Raw genomic sequence first — 16,676 nt, forward strand, 5'->3', positions numbered from 1 at the left:
CCTTTTTTGCCACGCGGTTGCGCGCGTGCGTGGGCTACGCAGCGCACCGCGACGCTTCGACGAACGGGTGCAATTATTTGGTGCGCTCACCCTACGGTTGCATCTTCATCAATTTCCTCAATTTCCGGGAAAGTGTCGCGTGTCGTTACCAGGAGGGAAAATACGGAACCATCCCTCTCGCAGGAATGATCAAATATCGAAAGGATGTTACACGGGATGTGGGGCTCGATTGTTTTCATGAAATACTGAAGAGAAGAGAGAAACCACAAAATTTATTTTTCCTTAGGATCACTTCGTTTCAATTTTATTCTTCGATTATACTTTCACGTATTTCCGAACGTGACAAGGGATGTAAAAATTGAACTATTTTAGGGTGACGCAATTTTTGAACGAGTTTCGCGTTCGTAATTGGAGTTGTTAATTAACCGTAATCCCTCTGACGTGGGGAGCGAGCCAAAGAATCGTAGGAACGACGAGAAAGTTACGATTCCGTAATGAGGCACGGAACTGGATTCTTGGAGAGTTTAATCACAACCTGTCCGAATGGGTGACGGAAGAAACGGAATTACAGTGCGCGTCGAAAAAGTGTGCCCATCTCGTTTTTCCTCAATTTCTTCCATTTACTTTACCCGCTCTCCTTTGAAACTTGATGTATTTGTGTCACGTCTAAACGCGTTTATAGAAAATACTTTAGAAAGTTTCGTCTAAATTTAGGGCGAGATAAAGGAAACATCCAAGAGAATATTTATAATAAATATTCCACTTACCGCATTGAATTCTTGAGAAAAAAATATAATAAATTAGAAACAGGTGATTATTATTAAACAAACCTAAAAAGACTGCCTTGCAATGTAATTATAGCGGCTCAAAGCTCCACCCGAATATGTAGCACAATACGAAGGTGAAACTAGCTTGTTCCACGAGATGTTAATTATTAAAATCATGTTTTTACGGCCAGTTATGTGCACATCGCGCACAAGAATGAAAAAGAGCAGGATGTTACGCGCGCGCGTATAAATACATCGATTAACAGTCACCGATGAAAATGCCCTAACGTTAACGTAACGTAAATTATGCGATGCGAAATGGTTGCGAAAGCGACGCATAGCAATCGCCACAAAGCTATAATCGGACGTTCGCGCGTTTGAACCCGTTTCTCTGAAAGAAAATGAGTACTTGAAAAGATCGGCTTTGAATTTATTGTCAATAATCGGTATTTCTTGTTTTTAATTACATAATACACTCAAAATTACAGTATACATACATATTTTACATAATTATTGTTGTAATAATTATTAACAAACCAGACCTTACCGGCGTGTAACAATGATTCATTTTTCGCTCTAACTTTTTTTTTTTGCAGCTACTAGTGTGTATATAGAACAGGCCCGCTATTTTTGTATTTTTTTTTTTATTTTTTTTTCGTTCAAACAGTCAAAATAGATTTTTTTTTTTAAAATGCCCACCGCGGGTACATAGATTACTGTTTTCTATTTTTTTTTTTTTTCTTGCCATGTCTCGGAGATCATTATGAAAAAACGCCGCGCGAGGGTGCGAATCGTGAATCTGAAGAACGTTAAAGTAACAACGAATCAAGACACAGAGTATGTGTGTTTCGCCAGTTTACAATGATACACGCGACAAATTGAGTCCTACGTTTCTGTCTAAGACATTCGAACCGACGCTGGGCGTCAGCCATCGACGCGTTGCCGTTTGATTCAAAGTATCGAAGTCAAATTATAGTTTAAATAGTCAACAGGTCCAAGATGGCAATTTATCCAGAGACGTTAATCGAAAAATTTCGGTAGTTAAACTTATAATTTCTTTGTAAAACGAGAGTTGCCACTGCGAGTGCTCGGGAGACTTCAACGCCGCGATAATGGCACTCGAAGGTGCCGAGAATCGATGGCCACGCGCTAATCGAAGGCGCCCAGCTGGAGAATGAGAATAGTGTGATCGAGCATGGATAGATCGTTGACACTAAGATCGTGTACTTTGATGCACAGCACGGAAGAGCAGATTCTTTTGACTCACGCGTAATTCTAGCTCTCGAATACCCTTAACAAATACGTTATTGTCCGTTAAACAATAAATCCGATCAACATTAATATTGTCAGTTCGATACACTAGGATCGATCAAATTTATATTATAATATGTATATGCGTATATATATACGTATATATAAGTATGTATATGTACACACACGCGCGCATACGCACACACGCACACACACACATGCGTACAGACACCCATCTAAATACGAGTACCGCGAGGAATTACTCATAAATTATTTCGCGTGACACAAAACAGTCTCCTCGACCGATCGCATACATTTGTGATATAATTTGAACGTTTCACGAACAGAAGTTTAATAATATCAACGAGAAATTCGTAAGCCTACTATTCGATACCTAACGACAAGTCACGAGAAGCTTAGAATTCAATATTCCCATCGTAAAACGTTCGTGCTTTGCGATAATAGTAATTTTCTCCTGACGAGACCGACACCTCTTGCTTAGCAAAATTGTCGTGTAAATGTGAAACTGTTTATTACTCGTTAGATACAAGTAACATAAATTTCTAAGCGTAAACGTAACATTAATTTCTAAGTGAATTAAACATACAAAACATGTTCAACGCTGAGCGTGACAGCTCGATAAAGAATCTTAAATGATTTCTAAGCGCAATAAATATATACAATATCTTGAACAACAGATGTAAAAATTTCATAAATCAGCAAACAATCAACAGTCTCTTGAAGCGTGAAACGGAAGTGGCAAACAATCGATCCTCCCAACTAATTCGCGGTATCACTTCCACGTCAATTTTCTCCAAAAAGTGTCGTTCACGCTATGGGAAACGAAAGCACGAAAGTGTCACGGTGAAATCGATTTCGCGTAATACAGACAAGTACGTATAATCTGAAACGTTTTTCTACTTTATTGTCCTTATAACATATTACTTTCATTTCATTTGCGAGCGTCTTCCGTTATTGTCGATACCGATTAACTCATATCCTCTCGCGAAACAAGATTAATAGAGCGACGCGGCCACGTTTATCTTAATTAGCGTACCTAAGAAATGTACACGTAACGACGAAAACTATCGATACACGTGTGGCGTATGTATACGGGGACATGTGACAAGTTGCACATGGGTATATACATACACTAACGTGTGTATGTACATGCAGATTATGTTTATACATATAGAGTTTCCAGTGGTTCCTTCATTTGTTTAAACGAAAATGGTAGACTGCTTGACGTTTGAAACAAAATTAATTATAGTCGAGTCGAGCATAGCGAATATATATTTTTGGTATACAATTATATAGTATATTGTGTATAACATATATTCATCATGTAATTATATAGTATATTAGATGTAATATATATTCACCATTTAATGATATGGTATATTACATACGATGCTTATTCGCTATAGTCGACGCGACTGTACGTACTTTTGTTTAAGCGATAGTTAATATTTCGAGTAAATGATACAATGTACAAGCATTGTCTAGATATTTCACGCGATATACAGTTGCGCCCAGAGACAGTAGCGTATCCAGCTCTAATACAATCTCTAATCTCTTATACACGGTCCCTTAATCGTATCCGAAGAAAATATTCGGGCAATTCGAATGGTACGTTGTTGGAATTGTAAAGTGGTCGGGGGAATGTTTGTTACATATTGTTTTAATGATAGATACAATTAATTCTAGCATAATATATTCTTCCACGATAACGTTCAAAGTTGGAATAATACTCAACAATTACAACAAAGAAATTTCACCTAAACTCATCGAAAACATGATAAACTTTACAAATTCAAATGAAATAAAATTTGTATTCGATGTCAGCTATGACTACATTAACACACTGCAGAGGATTAACCTATGTAACTGAATCTAGTAATTTGTCTGTAATTGTTTCGCGTTGCTGAGCAATCTTAAAATATTCTCATCTCTGTAAAGACGGGCTACGAACCCTCTGCATTCACCTCTCAACACGTAGATTCCGACGAAAAATAAGTGATCATACTCGCAGATAAATGCAACCTTCCATTTTTCCTCTATTTAGTGTTTATTATCATGTAAATAATGTACACAAGGGTTGCCACTATCGAGAAGCTACGATGTCCATTTTCTAATAAACTCCAGTTTAATTATATTTATATTCTACTAGTAAATAAGGATCCTAGGTTCACGTATAGACTTTAGTTTTATTTTGAAATCAGTGTTCTCGGACGCCATCGGCGTTTAGAATGCGTAAGGGTGGCAAACCCTGTGTGTAGACGACTCTGTAGCTTCGATTATATGTATATGTAAAGCTAGTCGTTATTAAAGCGATACAGGATGCGCCGATAAAAGTGGACGCGGCAATGAACGAAGAGATTCGACATTCCTATAGTCCACCCTCGAGTACGCAGTACGGCCCACCCTGTATCTTGTTATTGTCGTAAATTATTCTCGGAGCTATATATTCGTATAAATATATCAGTATTATTGTTCGAACAGCATTAGAACTTATCCTAGGTATTTCTCTGTAGTGATTACAGCGAATGTATACCTCAAGTTCAACCCCCCATCTCCCACCTCTTGCTTTGGCAATGGATAAACATGGATTAGGTTAGGCCGGTCACTACCTCAATAGTACTCAATACAATGACGAATATAATAGGTTCGACGCAGCGTCATGTTGACGTGTAATGCGAGTCACGATTAAACAAAACAAAAAAAAAAAAGAATTTGCCATTCCCGAAACGGCAGAGCAGAGTCACGATTCTGGTACTTTCAGCGATTCTGAGGTTACCTCGGCGTTATTAACAGTATTTTGTTATTGTAATTTATTCATTACTCAGTGCTGTATTAGTTTAATGTTGCACTATTGGTACACCTTAGTATTTAAATATTTTCGTAGCTCAGTATGCTAATTCCTTAATATTTTTCTAATATATACTTTCAAGATTTTACTATTTCAGCAATTACTTTAATATTCGTTCGCTTGCTCTTTCACGTCAGTTTTAAATGTATCATTACCTCGGTATTTCATTGATTCGTCTGATGCGATCTCCGTGCGATATTTCAACATTCTATTACATACAATCTCATGCGCGTTCATTAACCAAGTATATCTCTAATGTTTCATTGTTTTGATCCGTCATTGCTGTTACGACGTTTTCCTGCTTAAATGCAACCAGCACTGCGGACACTCATTCATAAATTTCTCCCTTCCCCTCTCTGCAATTAACTGCTCCCTTCCTAACTATAAATTCATTTCGTATTTCATCCGAGGCTTCGACAGAGTTGAATACTGTTTCAAAAAATACATAGTCAGTCGAGGCTTTTTACGAGGGACAACTCCGACTCCGCTCCACCATAAATGTAAAAACGTTGTGGTACCACCATGAACCAGTTTTGCAAACGTACTCCATAATCAGGAAACTTTCCTGACTTTTCTTCCGTTAACGTAACGACTTAGTCGTTCCGCTCGGTACTCCAGTGTCAAATCTGTCAAGAGATGACAGACATCGCATGCAACGATCTTCCGTTGAAATTTCCGGCTTTCCCCCAAAAGAAAGCAACATGAACTTATTCGGAACGTAGGTTAGCTATTATTGTCCGTGCCAGGACGAATGCGCTCAAATCGTGCTCGTTCCTGACTCACAGTGAATTATCTTCCACCACGTGAGAGGTTCGTTATTAATCTGTCATAAATTCTTCGATCAGTTTTGTAAAGTAACAGCGTTGTTATTGGAGAATATTGCCTCGCTAGTCATACAAATTTTTTCGTATACAAAATCGACAAGCATTCCGAAGTAGAAAATGAATTCACTGGTCAGCCACGTTGCGTAACCCGAATGATCTCTTCTCTGCTCTTCGTTTTTAATTCTTTTCAACCTCTCTTTGGTTTCTTCTCACTTATCAACGTGCAAATACGATAAATAAGGTTCCCATTAATAGTCCTCGTAGTAGTGAAAGTTCCTGATGAGGTACGATTTAAGCGCAACCCATCTGGCGTTACGATTACAGTGATTATTGTCAAGCAAGCAATCGTGACTCTATTATTATCGTCCGTTGGTTATTGTCGACAACATTACGCCCGCGCAAACTATTACAGAAGCGTAACGGCTGCAACGTAACGCGGGGAACACGATGTCCGAAGCGTAATAACGAACTACCATTGTATAAAACAATCCAAAAAATCGTTGCGTTCGCGTCGACGAAATAGGTTTCGCGCCGTATGACCGTTAACTCCTCGTTTCGCGTCACGGTGTATATAAATCTGTTCAAAATACATTGTACGAATCTTTCTCCTCTTTTTTTTTTTTTAGCAAAATATTGTCAATTATCCTCAATGTAACGGAATTCGAAGCCTTCTGTTACACTCTTAAACAAAAGTTAATAGTCCTTACGTTCGTGTTACTGGACTATATATAAATTCTTCTAGAATTAGCGAAACACTTTTCTTAAAAAATAGATTATCTAAAAAATTCAAGGTTTTACTAAGAAGTTTTGTTGCTTTTGATTATTTTGTAATTTTCAACGTTCATCGTCAGGAGTGTATGTTTATTGTCTTTTGTTGATTATGCTCCTGTCCTTTAAATGTTATTTTATATGTATATATATATATATATATATGTATATAAAAAAACGAAGAGTTAACGCGTTCCCTTAAACAAGTGCTAACAACAGATTGCGTAGAAACACTAATTGGATTTGTTGCTTCGTTATAACACGTGCATGGGATATTACAAGGTATTATTGTCCTCCATAAAATAAATATTTCAAAGCGCATCGTTAAATTCTAGCAATTGTTAACACGCTTACCGAGCTTTACGCTTGTTTTCGATTACACACGATTAGTATCGGTCGTCATACACCTTGCCATTAACGATATATACATACATACATATATATCCGTATATGGAATAGTACAATAATGCAGTATGTCATGTACAAGGTCGTAAGTGGTGACACAGTTAAAAAAAAAAAATAATTTCACGAGAAAACTGACCGAGTTTCTTGAAAATTGAGTCAGTTAGAGATGTCTTTTTATGCTTGTATCAAAGGCTTGAAAAATTAGGCCAATATTTTATTCCAACAGTAGATAACAAACAGAACCTCTTTTTTAGTTTACACATTACACCTGACCCTGTATATGCATATCATTTGATACTTTGTATACTAACCCCTTCGTCGTATAGTATTCGTTAAGTTAAACGATCGATATTACGTTATATTATTTACATATGGAAATACCGAGATTCGTATCATTAAGGAATCATTGCTTTTCAATTAAGATATCTCTTCGCGTGCTTGTCTCCAAAACCCCCAAAAAATTACGATTATCGATGAAATGAAATAGAGTATGAAATATATCACTGCGTTCTCGCAGTCTTTGTCATTAAGTATCCCATAGACAAGCTGGCACGTATACAAATCGAAGAACGATCGTTTCACAGTCTCGAACGAACTATCGAGACTGAAGAGCAATCAGCCTTCCACGATAAGATTTAATAATCGTTAAACGAACGCGATTCCAGCGAGAAAAAGATTGGAATATATTGCAAAAGGAAATGAGCTCGATGTGTACATATATATGCGTATGTGTACATGTATATTAGTTAAGATTGTTAAGAATCACTTGTGTAACACCTAACTTCGCGCGTAGAATTATATATCGGCCACATACATATATATATACTCATATGTATATATATATATATATATAATCATATTTATATACGTATCTCATATTATGAATCTATAACTTTTAAAAAGGTATCGCGTCAATTGACTAATCTCGTGGATTTTCGGGCAACGAAAAGAAGAGCTGCTCGAATAATGTACGCAGTGTCTCACCTAACTTTATGATTCGACGTTGGATGTACCCAGTGTACCCTCGATCGATCGTTTCCCAGTTTTCACCCCTTCGCCCGTTTACTTCCATCTTTTAGAGCTCCAGAAATTTCGCTCGAACTCAGAATACGATTTCCTCAGTTTCCTCCTTCGTCTATTATTGTCATCTTACAAAAAGGAAAGTCGAAAGAGAGAAAATGAAATTTTAATTTAATCGGCTCCCTTAATACTTTCTCTGCAGTTAAATTAAATGAAATTCTTTAACCGTAGAAACGATCGATCGACGGTTCGACTGTGCAAGTGTGGACTTACTATGCACGCTCCTCGAACGTACGAGTATATACATCTATATTGTTTTACGATTCGCCCGCGAAACAGTGCAAATTAATTGGACACCCCGTCATTCCCCATTCTCTATACATATCCTGTTTCCTGATTCGGTGATTCAGGTATCACCGACAACATTCGAATATAGTAACGAAATATATATTTATATATATACGTTTGTACGTGGATGTGTGTCTGTGTGTATGTCCGTGTGAGGATACATGTAGTAGTAATACGAAGTACAAACATCTAGGACAATGTATATAACGCGGTGTCTTCCTAATTAACGAACTGACGTTCGAACTTTCATTTATATACTTTCATCAAATACGTACGGTAGAACTCGATGCATCCGAACCGTGCGACGTCGTCATCCAAATAATCCCGGGATCGCTGGGTATAGCGTTCCAATATATTTCTCTGCGATTAATCTATCGATATTGACATAAACGTTCCTGGAATTTCGAGTCAATCACGCTCAACCCCCTCAGACATTAATGAATGTTCCTGTCTGCTATACATAGGAGATAAGTAATATTTTGTGCTACAAGACTCCCGGTTTCAAAGTTCTCGAAAGTCCGTTCAAGGCCTCCGAGTATCAGTGGAACGGAAGTTCTATCAAACTGAACGGAAAGGAGGAGTGTCTGAGGAGGTCACGCAGAGGTTTCATCGAAGATCCTTCGCGCAAGGTGTGAACGCACTCGAAGAAATCAGGTCCCAACAAATAGAGCTCTACGGTACTTTACATCTTATCGTACTAATACTTTCATCTTGTTATCACTTTCTTACGAATACTTTCATACGTTTCAGAATTCCTATAGGATCCGTGTGCTTTTACATTTAAACTCGAAAGGCTTGGATAACCTTCGTCTACGATACGACTTGTACCTGGATAAACGTGCCGACGCGTTTTCTTCCTTTTCTTTTTTATTTCCCTTAACCCAACGTTCCACGGAAACCGCGTTTTCCGATCGACGGATTAATGATCGGAACCCGCTAGTCCCGTGGTGAAAATATTGACGTATCGATAATTAATTCGTTCCATTCACCGTGCGTTGGTTTATCGTCGATTCAATCGGTTGTACTATTTCAAAATGCACGCCGTTTGGAACGATGCGCGCGCACCTTCCTTCGTCGCTTAAACGCTCGACGAGCGGCATCTTAAATGATCAATATTGGTTTCCTTCTATTTTATTGCTATGTTTCTAAAGTTCCGTATCGTTGAGTTCTGCCATTAGCGTAAAAAGAAGGAAGAACGATATGGAAAATACCTAAAAGTCTCAGCAAATCGTGCTGAACCGATTCGTTTTATTTCTCCCAAACCTTCTCGTTATTGTCTTCGAGGAATTATTGTCTGCGAAGGTTTGGCTGCTTGCTTATTATCTGCGTACAGTTTCTTCGAGAATGGTTCTCTATTTGCATAATAGAAATCCGTGAATTAATAATAACGGAGTGTTTCCCTCTTAATTATAATACTTTCAATGTTTTTCTTTTTTTTGTTTCTCTATCCTAATTACTTTCACGTTAGGCAATTCTCCTGCAATCTTTGCAGTGGATGGCGTGCTCAGGCCGATTTCAAGTTCATTCTCTTAAACTGATAATCAACGCAAGAGACTTTTTCTTTGATTTTCTTTCGCGTATCATCGCTGTTCATGGTTATCTTCCAGCGCTTACTTTTGTTAGAAAAATTGCTTCATTCTCTGCGCGACGACTCGCAGCACTATACCCTGCACTCTTAGGTATAACGATGAAAAAGAAATTCCCACCCCTTGTACTCTAATTCAAAATATGAAGCACCTCGAATTATCGAGAACTTATTCCTCATCTTCTTCCCCTGGTACTTCATTCTTCGGAAAAACCATGTATCGTTTAACAATTCTAACTAAATTCGCTACTTAAATTTCCTTGAAGACACACGTTACGTTCGTTACAACTCGCCGGAAGCTCGATAACTCGGATGGAACGAATTCTGGGATGTTTTAAAGGTGAATGGAAGTACCAGGGGCAGTTGAAAAACGAAGACCAACAACCAAGCAATTCGTCAGCTTAAAATGAAGATTTCCTTACGCATGCTCTCAACCGTATTGACAAATTTAGTTCCACTGCTGATGCTGCATCACGTCGTGCGTGTAGTCGTCCGTCGCTGGTGGTTGCACCAGAGACGCGTTCACGTCGGTGACGAAGGGATTCGTCGAGTGGAAGGGGTTGCTATTCGTTTCCGTCGATCCGTAGCTTATCACGGGTTTATCCTGCTGGGCGTACGTATTGTCCGCTGGTGGTTGCTCGTAATTGTCCCAGTCGTCGGCACCTCCACCCATGGATGGTTGTTTCTGAAAAAAGACAGAAGGTACGCTACAATATTTTCGTCAAATATATTTATATTCGTATGAGAAATATACGTACAATGAATTCGGACTGCATGGTCTTCGGGGGTGGCGGTACTGGTGGTTTCGCTTGGCCAAATTCGTCCATAGCATTCCAACTCTTTTGCTCTTCCAGGGAAGGATCGGCCCATGGTTGCAGCTCTCCGGAACAAAAGATCCCGTAAAAGGTCACACCGAAGATGTGCACGCACGCAGCAATGATGAAGACGTTCTTCCAACTCTGAGCGTCCTGATGAACCAAAAAATAAAATTTGTATTAACATTAAATGCACTGCATAAATTATATTTTACACTGCATAATTAAATCCACTGTATAAATATTTGTATACGGTACCTTCTTCTCTGTGATGTTGTCCACGAAGAAGGGTACCAGAAGTCCCGCTATTGTGCCAATCCCATTCGACATACCCATCAAAATACTGGCGTATCTGGGCGCGATATCCAAGTGGTTGACGTTGAAACCGGAAATGGCGAAGCCACTGCACGCGACTCCGATCGCGAGAGCGACGGTAGCTGCTGTGCCGTTCTTGTGAGTGGTCGCGTTCGCCACCACCAAGAAGAAGAGAGCCTCCATACCGAAACCACCGCAGTTGAACAGCTTTCTGACATTGGTCGTCGACATTATCCCACGTTTGCGGAGGTGATCGGCGAGCAACCCTCCGCAAGGCACGATCGTCGTCATCAGCAAGTGAGGAAGGGAACCGATCACACCGGTCTGCGAACAAAATTTAAAGGTAATGGTTGACGTAGTTGGCGAGGGGAGAATTTTATTCTCTAACCCTTGGCAGGGATCATCGTAACGAGACTCAACTAAATCCTTAGGCCTTAATATGTAAAAATAAAAAAGTTTACTACTTTAATTTCTTCAACATACTTGGCTTAATTTCGTAAGATGTTCCAAAAAAGAAATCAAGACTCACTTCGACCAGAGGCATGCCAAAGGACTCGTGCATGAACCGCGCCTGGAAGAGCACCAGCAGGTAGAAATTCCATGATCTGCAGAAATTGGCGACGATGATGGCGTGCACCGGCATGGACGTCAAGAACTTCCGCCACGGTGTCGTGGCGAATGTTGGTATGGGCAATTGCGCTTGTCCTTGGCCGAGAGAGTCCTCGATGTAGCGAAGCTCGCGCGTCGAGATGCACGGGTGTTTGGACGGCTTCTCGAAGGCCAGCCACAGCCAGAAACAGTACCAGATCAATCCACACATGCCTGGAATTCATCGTCATCGGTGTAATGCGTTTGTTAACTTGTACTGAGTTTAATTAGTGTTATTAAAATAGCAAAGAAACTCTTACCGTAGAAGTAAAACGACGCCGTCCATCCAAACCATTGGCTCAAATAACCGGAGAGAGGCATTCCTATGACCATGGCGGCGTAAGAGCCGCAAAAGGCCAACGTCGCCAATCGCGATCTCTCCAATGGTGGCGCCCAATACTTCCAAATACCGTGGCACGCTGGATACGTGACACCCTGGCCAAGAAGAAGCAGCGATAGTTGGAGCAACAGCTAACGAAATGCTTACCAAAATCTCACCTCCACCAATCCTTTCAGGACCTGCACGCACATGTCGGCGATGGGATCTACTTTCAGAGCACCAGGTACCAGGAGGTTCAAGAAAGAGGATACGGCGATGGCGGCGCCGAATATTCTGTTCGCTGGATAGAGGGAAGCTAGAAATCCTCCTGGTACTTGGGTCACCAGGTAACCCCAGAAGAAAGACGAGTCGAGGGCACTCTCCGTACCCACTGTCCAGTTGAACATTAGGGTGCTATTGTCGCCATCGGTGGCGTTCTTCATGGCTAGCTTCGCCATGCCCATGTTACACCTCATGCCAAACGAAATGACGAATCCTGTAAACGAACGATTAGCAGGTTATTATTGGGTTGTCGATAAAAATATTTGTTGAAGTTTACCTAAGCAAGCCAACGTTGCGATGGTGTATCTCTTCGATAAACAGGGACATTCTGGCATGCAGTACGTGTCGATGTGACGCAATGGTGGTCTTTCGTGTTCCGGGAATGATTCGAACGAGCCTTGTCTACTGTATGCCCGCTCGCCCTCGAACCCCTGATTGTCTTTGCTACCCTCGCGGGGCATCTCGAATTCCTCGTAGCCAGCATTGCTTCTTCTGAGTCTAAAGGTCGACAAGGTTACTCGTACAATATAGAATAATAGATTAAGTTATCGGGCTTTAAATAAATATTATTCTACTGTTAATTATTTTGAGAATTATTCGTCTTCCAAAGATTCTAATTCGACTGTTTCATCTTGTGGTAACCACATAGTAATCGCGTACGTTACACCAGCCATTCACGTGCGACATGTGTGTTTAATTACGCGCATGGTCAGACGTGCATGCGCTGGTTGAACGTGGCATTAAACGATTTTTCGTCTCTCATTAGACGTACGAGCATGCGTGACATTACCCAGCAAGTTTTTGCGTCGCTTTGGACTTGATGGAGTCGAAGGCCACGAGGCCCGCCGCCGCGATTCCGGACATTTTCCAATTATTGGGGTTGCTCTGGGGCTGAAAATGGTTGCGCTGGTAATCGGCAGCCCCTGAAGCAAACGGGCAATCGTCATTCGCAGAAATTGATTTCTTCCTGTACAATATCGATGGTGATTTCACAGGAGGATTACAAAATATTCCCGTCAGTGTGGTGGACACTCGAACCCCATCATTTTTCATCGGTGTTTCGTTAAAAAAATAAAATTCTCATTTTGGAAAACCCTAGCAGGAAGAAGACACTACAGAATTCGAGATACACGAAAATAGAATTCTACCATAATTCGTAATTCCACTCTGGCCTATTTTTCAGTATTATCGCTGGTCAGATATTCGAACCCTCTGTATTTCCTTCTTCGAGTCTCGATAGCGCCTGCACGGAAACCTTCTCTACAGCGAGGCAAGAGGGGAAGATCTGGAGTAGGGGTGTTTATTTGGAGTGGTAGTCTCTCCAGCCCTAATCCCCGTGCTCTCTGGGGAACATCTTCAGGGGGATGGAAAAGTGCGGGAAGAAACGTGCCTCCTGTCTCCAGGTCGTACTTTTCACTTAAGCTTCTCGCCAAAACATCACCTGATATCGCGACGGTTGCAACCGAACTCGCACCCAGAAAATAAAATAAAATAAATAACGTTGTCTTCTACATTACCACTTAAAACATTAAACATCCAAATATAGAAATGCTATACAGTGTTTCTTCCAAGATATAGACGCATAGTGACAAAATACTGACGTCATGGACTACCCTATATTTCAACAAATCGCCATCCTATCGATTGCCCTCCTATTGATTTCCCTCGAGCGTTTATTTTGTTCGATTTTAGAGAATACGCGAAGAACGATTTTTCAGCGAAAAGGCCAAAGCGACTTCTGTCGTCGAATACGAGCACGAGGCAGAAATTGTTGGCACACTGGCGATTCCATCACAAAGAGACGTATCGAGGGGGACAATGGCTGTCGGATATTAAAATGGCACGTGACGGACAAAAGACACAAAATGCACAGCACGTGTGCTAACGAATTAGGGTGGAACGACGAAGATGGAAACGGCTGATTTCGCCTAATGGACTCGTTGCACATCCTTATCGGGGGGGATAGAACTTCCTTTAATGATTAGAGGGGATGGCGAACAATTTTGGACGCATTTTAACATTTTATTTGAATCCAAATATCTTTTAAAATTTCAATTTCGAATATCGAATTGCTAAATATACCGATTTCATTCTCGAGGGAGTATTTCAAGGAATCGAGAGTTTTTAGGGGAAAAATAGGTCTCAATGGAATGAACCCAGGTCCCGTCGGCTGTCCCCAGCAGATCAATACGAAAAGTCGCTGACATTTTTCTGATCTCGGTCATTTGCGCGATCCAAACTGCGAATGGATCTCTGCGTCTATCCACAGCCACGACTTCTCGAGGTGATTCTTTCATCGAATTTCTCACTTTCACGCACGAGCGAAAACCACTGAGAATCGCACTTCGTCGTTCAAAGGATCACTGGCAAGTGCGAAGAATCGAAGAAGGTCGAGTAGTCCTGTACGACAGGGTAGAAATGAAATTATGGTTAAACAGAATCACACTTTTCGCACTCGAAAAGGTCACAGTAATTCGATATAGACACAACGGATTGGATTAATTGGAAATTCCTTCTTCATCGATCGACAATGAGAGTATTGTACATCCAGGATAAGATGTAGAGGCAAAAATCAGCTCCCGAGTCAAACCTCCCGAGGTCGGAACATCCCTTCTTCATCGATACACTCGAGATCACAGGCAAAGGTAAAACTCAGTTCCTGGGGCGACCATTCCGAGTTCAGAAAATTTCTACTCCATTATTCTATCCACGATCAAAGACAGAGGTAAAAAATCAGCTCTTGAGGCGAAGGTTTCGAGGTCAGGACATTCCTACTCCATTAATTCCTTCCACGATCAAAGATAGAGGGAGAAATCAGCTCCTGGACGAAGATTCCCGAGGTCAAGAAATTCCTTCTCCACTACTTCCACCCACGATCGAAGGTAGAGGTAAAAATCAGCTCCTAGGGCAACCATTTCGAGGTCAGGACATTTCTCCTTCATTAATTCCACCCACGATCGAAGATAGGGATAGAAATCAGCTCCCTGGACCAAACCTCTCGAGCTCAGGAAATTCCTTCTCCATTAATTCCACCCTCGATCGACTCCAGAGTCTAGAATTCGCTCCTGGATCGGTCCTTTCGCGGTCACAAAAATTCCTTCGGCGATTACACCGACGGTTAACACGCCAAGATAGAAATCACGAATAAATCCGAAAAAATGATACCGTTCACGAAAATTCGGACAGTGCGAGGAAAAAATAAGCAGAAACAAACGCACGACTCACCAATAATTAAGTCCAGATATGGTTATGAGCGGAATGGGTAGCGGTAGCGCGCGGGGTACGCGACGGAGAACGTCGTCGACGTCGCCTAACGTCGTCGTCGTCGTCGTCGGCTACCACGGCGGCGGGGTACCGCGAACTTGGCTGCTGGTCACGGCGTCAGCGCAACCCGGCGTCGCGACGCCATTGGCTCCCACGTCCCGACGCATCGATATCACTGACCAATCGAGCACTGTTCCAACCCCCTTTAGATCGACCCCAGGCGGGGCTTTGTACCCCCCGGCCTAGAATTTTGCAACAACAAAACGTTACGCAGGGAACAGGAGTCGTAACGGTGTTAACGTTAACATCCGTACGTCAACGAGGAAGCAACCACCGTCGAACGTGGGGATCCCCGCGTCATGGGATCACTTATGTAAGGGTTGTAATTTGAGGCCGTGTTGACTGCTCCGTAGCGAAGATGTCCTGTTAGCGTGTGCACTTATGGTTAGTCGAATGGAGATCGATGTAAAGGGTTTTGTCGAGACGAGAGTTTAGGATTCTGATTTTTCGTTTGAACGATTGAATTTTATTAACACGTTGAACGCCACGGTGCACACATATTGGTGACAGAGTTTCTCACCGAAGAACCTCAACAATTAATTTTAAGGGCTGAGTGTTGACGAAATCAAATCTGGGTAGAATTCGTAAATTTTTATGACAATACAAAAATACGTAATACGACAAATTATAGATTCCATAACTTCCAATTGCCTCGAGGCAAAATTTTAAATATTACAAATTCCTGTAAACACTTCTATGTGAATCGATATGGCAGTGAACGTGATTAAAGTTCCTAGAATCCTTGAAAATCCTTTATATGTAAAAGTCCGTTCATTGGTAACGTTTTCGACATTAAAAGCTTCTTAAATATTTTAAATGACAAAGACAATTACGCTAAAAAATTGATTTATACCTGCAGATCATCGTGCACGATTGTCAGCTCGAGGAAAATAATTCTGAAACAACGGAGCCCGGATACTGTTGAGCTATCGAGCGTTCGCGAGGGATTGCCCTTGGGCAAGTCGAGGGATCGAAAGGGATAAGGGAAAAAATCAGGGATACCCACGGCTCAAATCTTTCGCTAGCTGTTAGGAGCCGACTTGCATTGTTACAAACACAGAGTAACTGGGGTGGGCACCCTCTCCGGTGGTTGCCAGGAAATATCGATCTGGCCAACGGGGATGGATGCTGCTGCT

The 16,676-nt window shown here is 41.1% G+C and overlaps 1 protein-coding gene across 1 annotated transcript; it reads right to left on the reverse strand.

Annotated features, from left to right (window-relative positions):
- Window positions 1-1,918: 1,918 nt before the first annotated feature.
- On the reverse strand, window positions 1,919-15,557 carry LOC128889982 (vesicular glutamate transporter 1). Its single transcript, XM_054148088.1, has 9 exons — window positions 15,442-15,557; window positions 13,007-13,139; window positions 12,494-12,714; window positions 12,114-12,430; window positions 11,876-12,050; window positions 11,497-11,789; window positions 10,911-11,291; window positions 10,596-10,805; window positions 1,919-10,522 (listed from the first exon to the last, which is right to left on the reverse strand). Exons 2-9 carry the CDS (start codon window positions 13,078-13,080, stop codon window positions 10,286-10,288), a joined length of 1,908 nt encoding a protein of 635 aa, XP_054004063.1. The 5' UTR covers window positions 13,081-13,139; window positions 15,442-15,557; the 3' UTR covers window positions 1,919-10,285.
- Window positions 15,558-16,676: the final 1,119 nt, after the last annotated feature.

The sequence above is a fragment of the Hylaeus anthracinus genome, unplaced genomic scaffold, assembly GCF_026225885.1.
Source record: "Hylaeus anthracinus isolate JK02 unplaced genomic scaffold, UHH_iyHylAnth1.0_haploid 12000, whole genome shotgun sequence".
In the NCBI taxonomy this organism is placed as follows: domain Eukaryota; kingdom Metazoa; phylum Arthropoda; class Insecta; order Hymenoptera; family Colletidae; genus Hylaeus; species Hylaeus anthracinus.

What these genes read in the sequence shown, in the direction of transcription:
- LOC128889982 (XM_054148088.1), bottom strand. Translation starts at nt 13,080, where the DNA reads ATGTCCGGAATCGCGGCGGCGGGCCTCGTGGCCTTCGACTCCATCAAG. An exon ending in GCGACGCAAAAACTTGCTGG is followed by an intron (nt 12,715 to 13,006) that starts GTAATGTCACGC and finishes GTCGACCTTTAG; the next exon opens with ACTCAGAAGAAGCAATGCTG. An exon ending in GGCGTCGTTTTACTTCTACG is followed by an intron (nt 11,790 to 11,875) that starts GTAAGAGTTTCT and finishes GATGAATTCCAG; the next exon opens with GCATGTGTGGATTGATCTGG.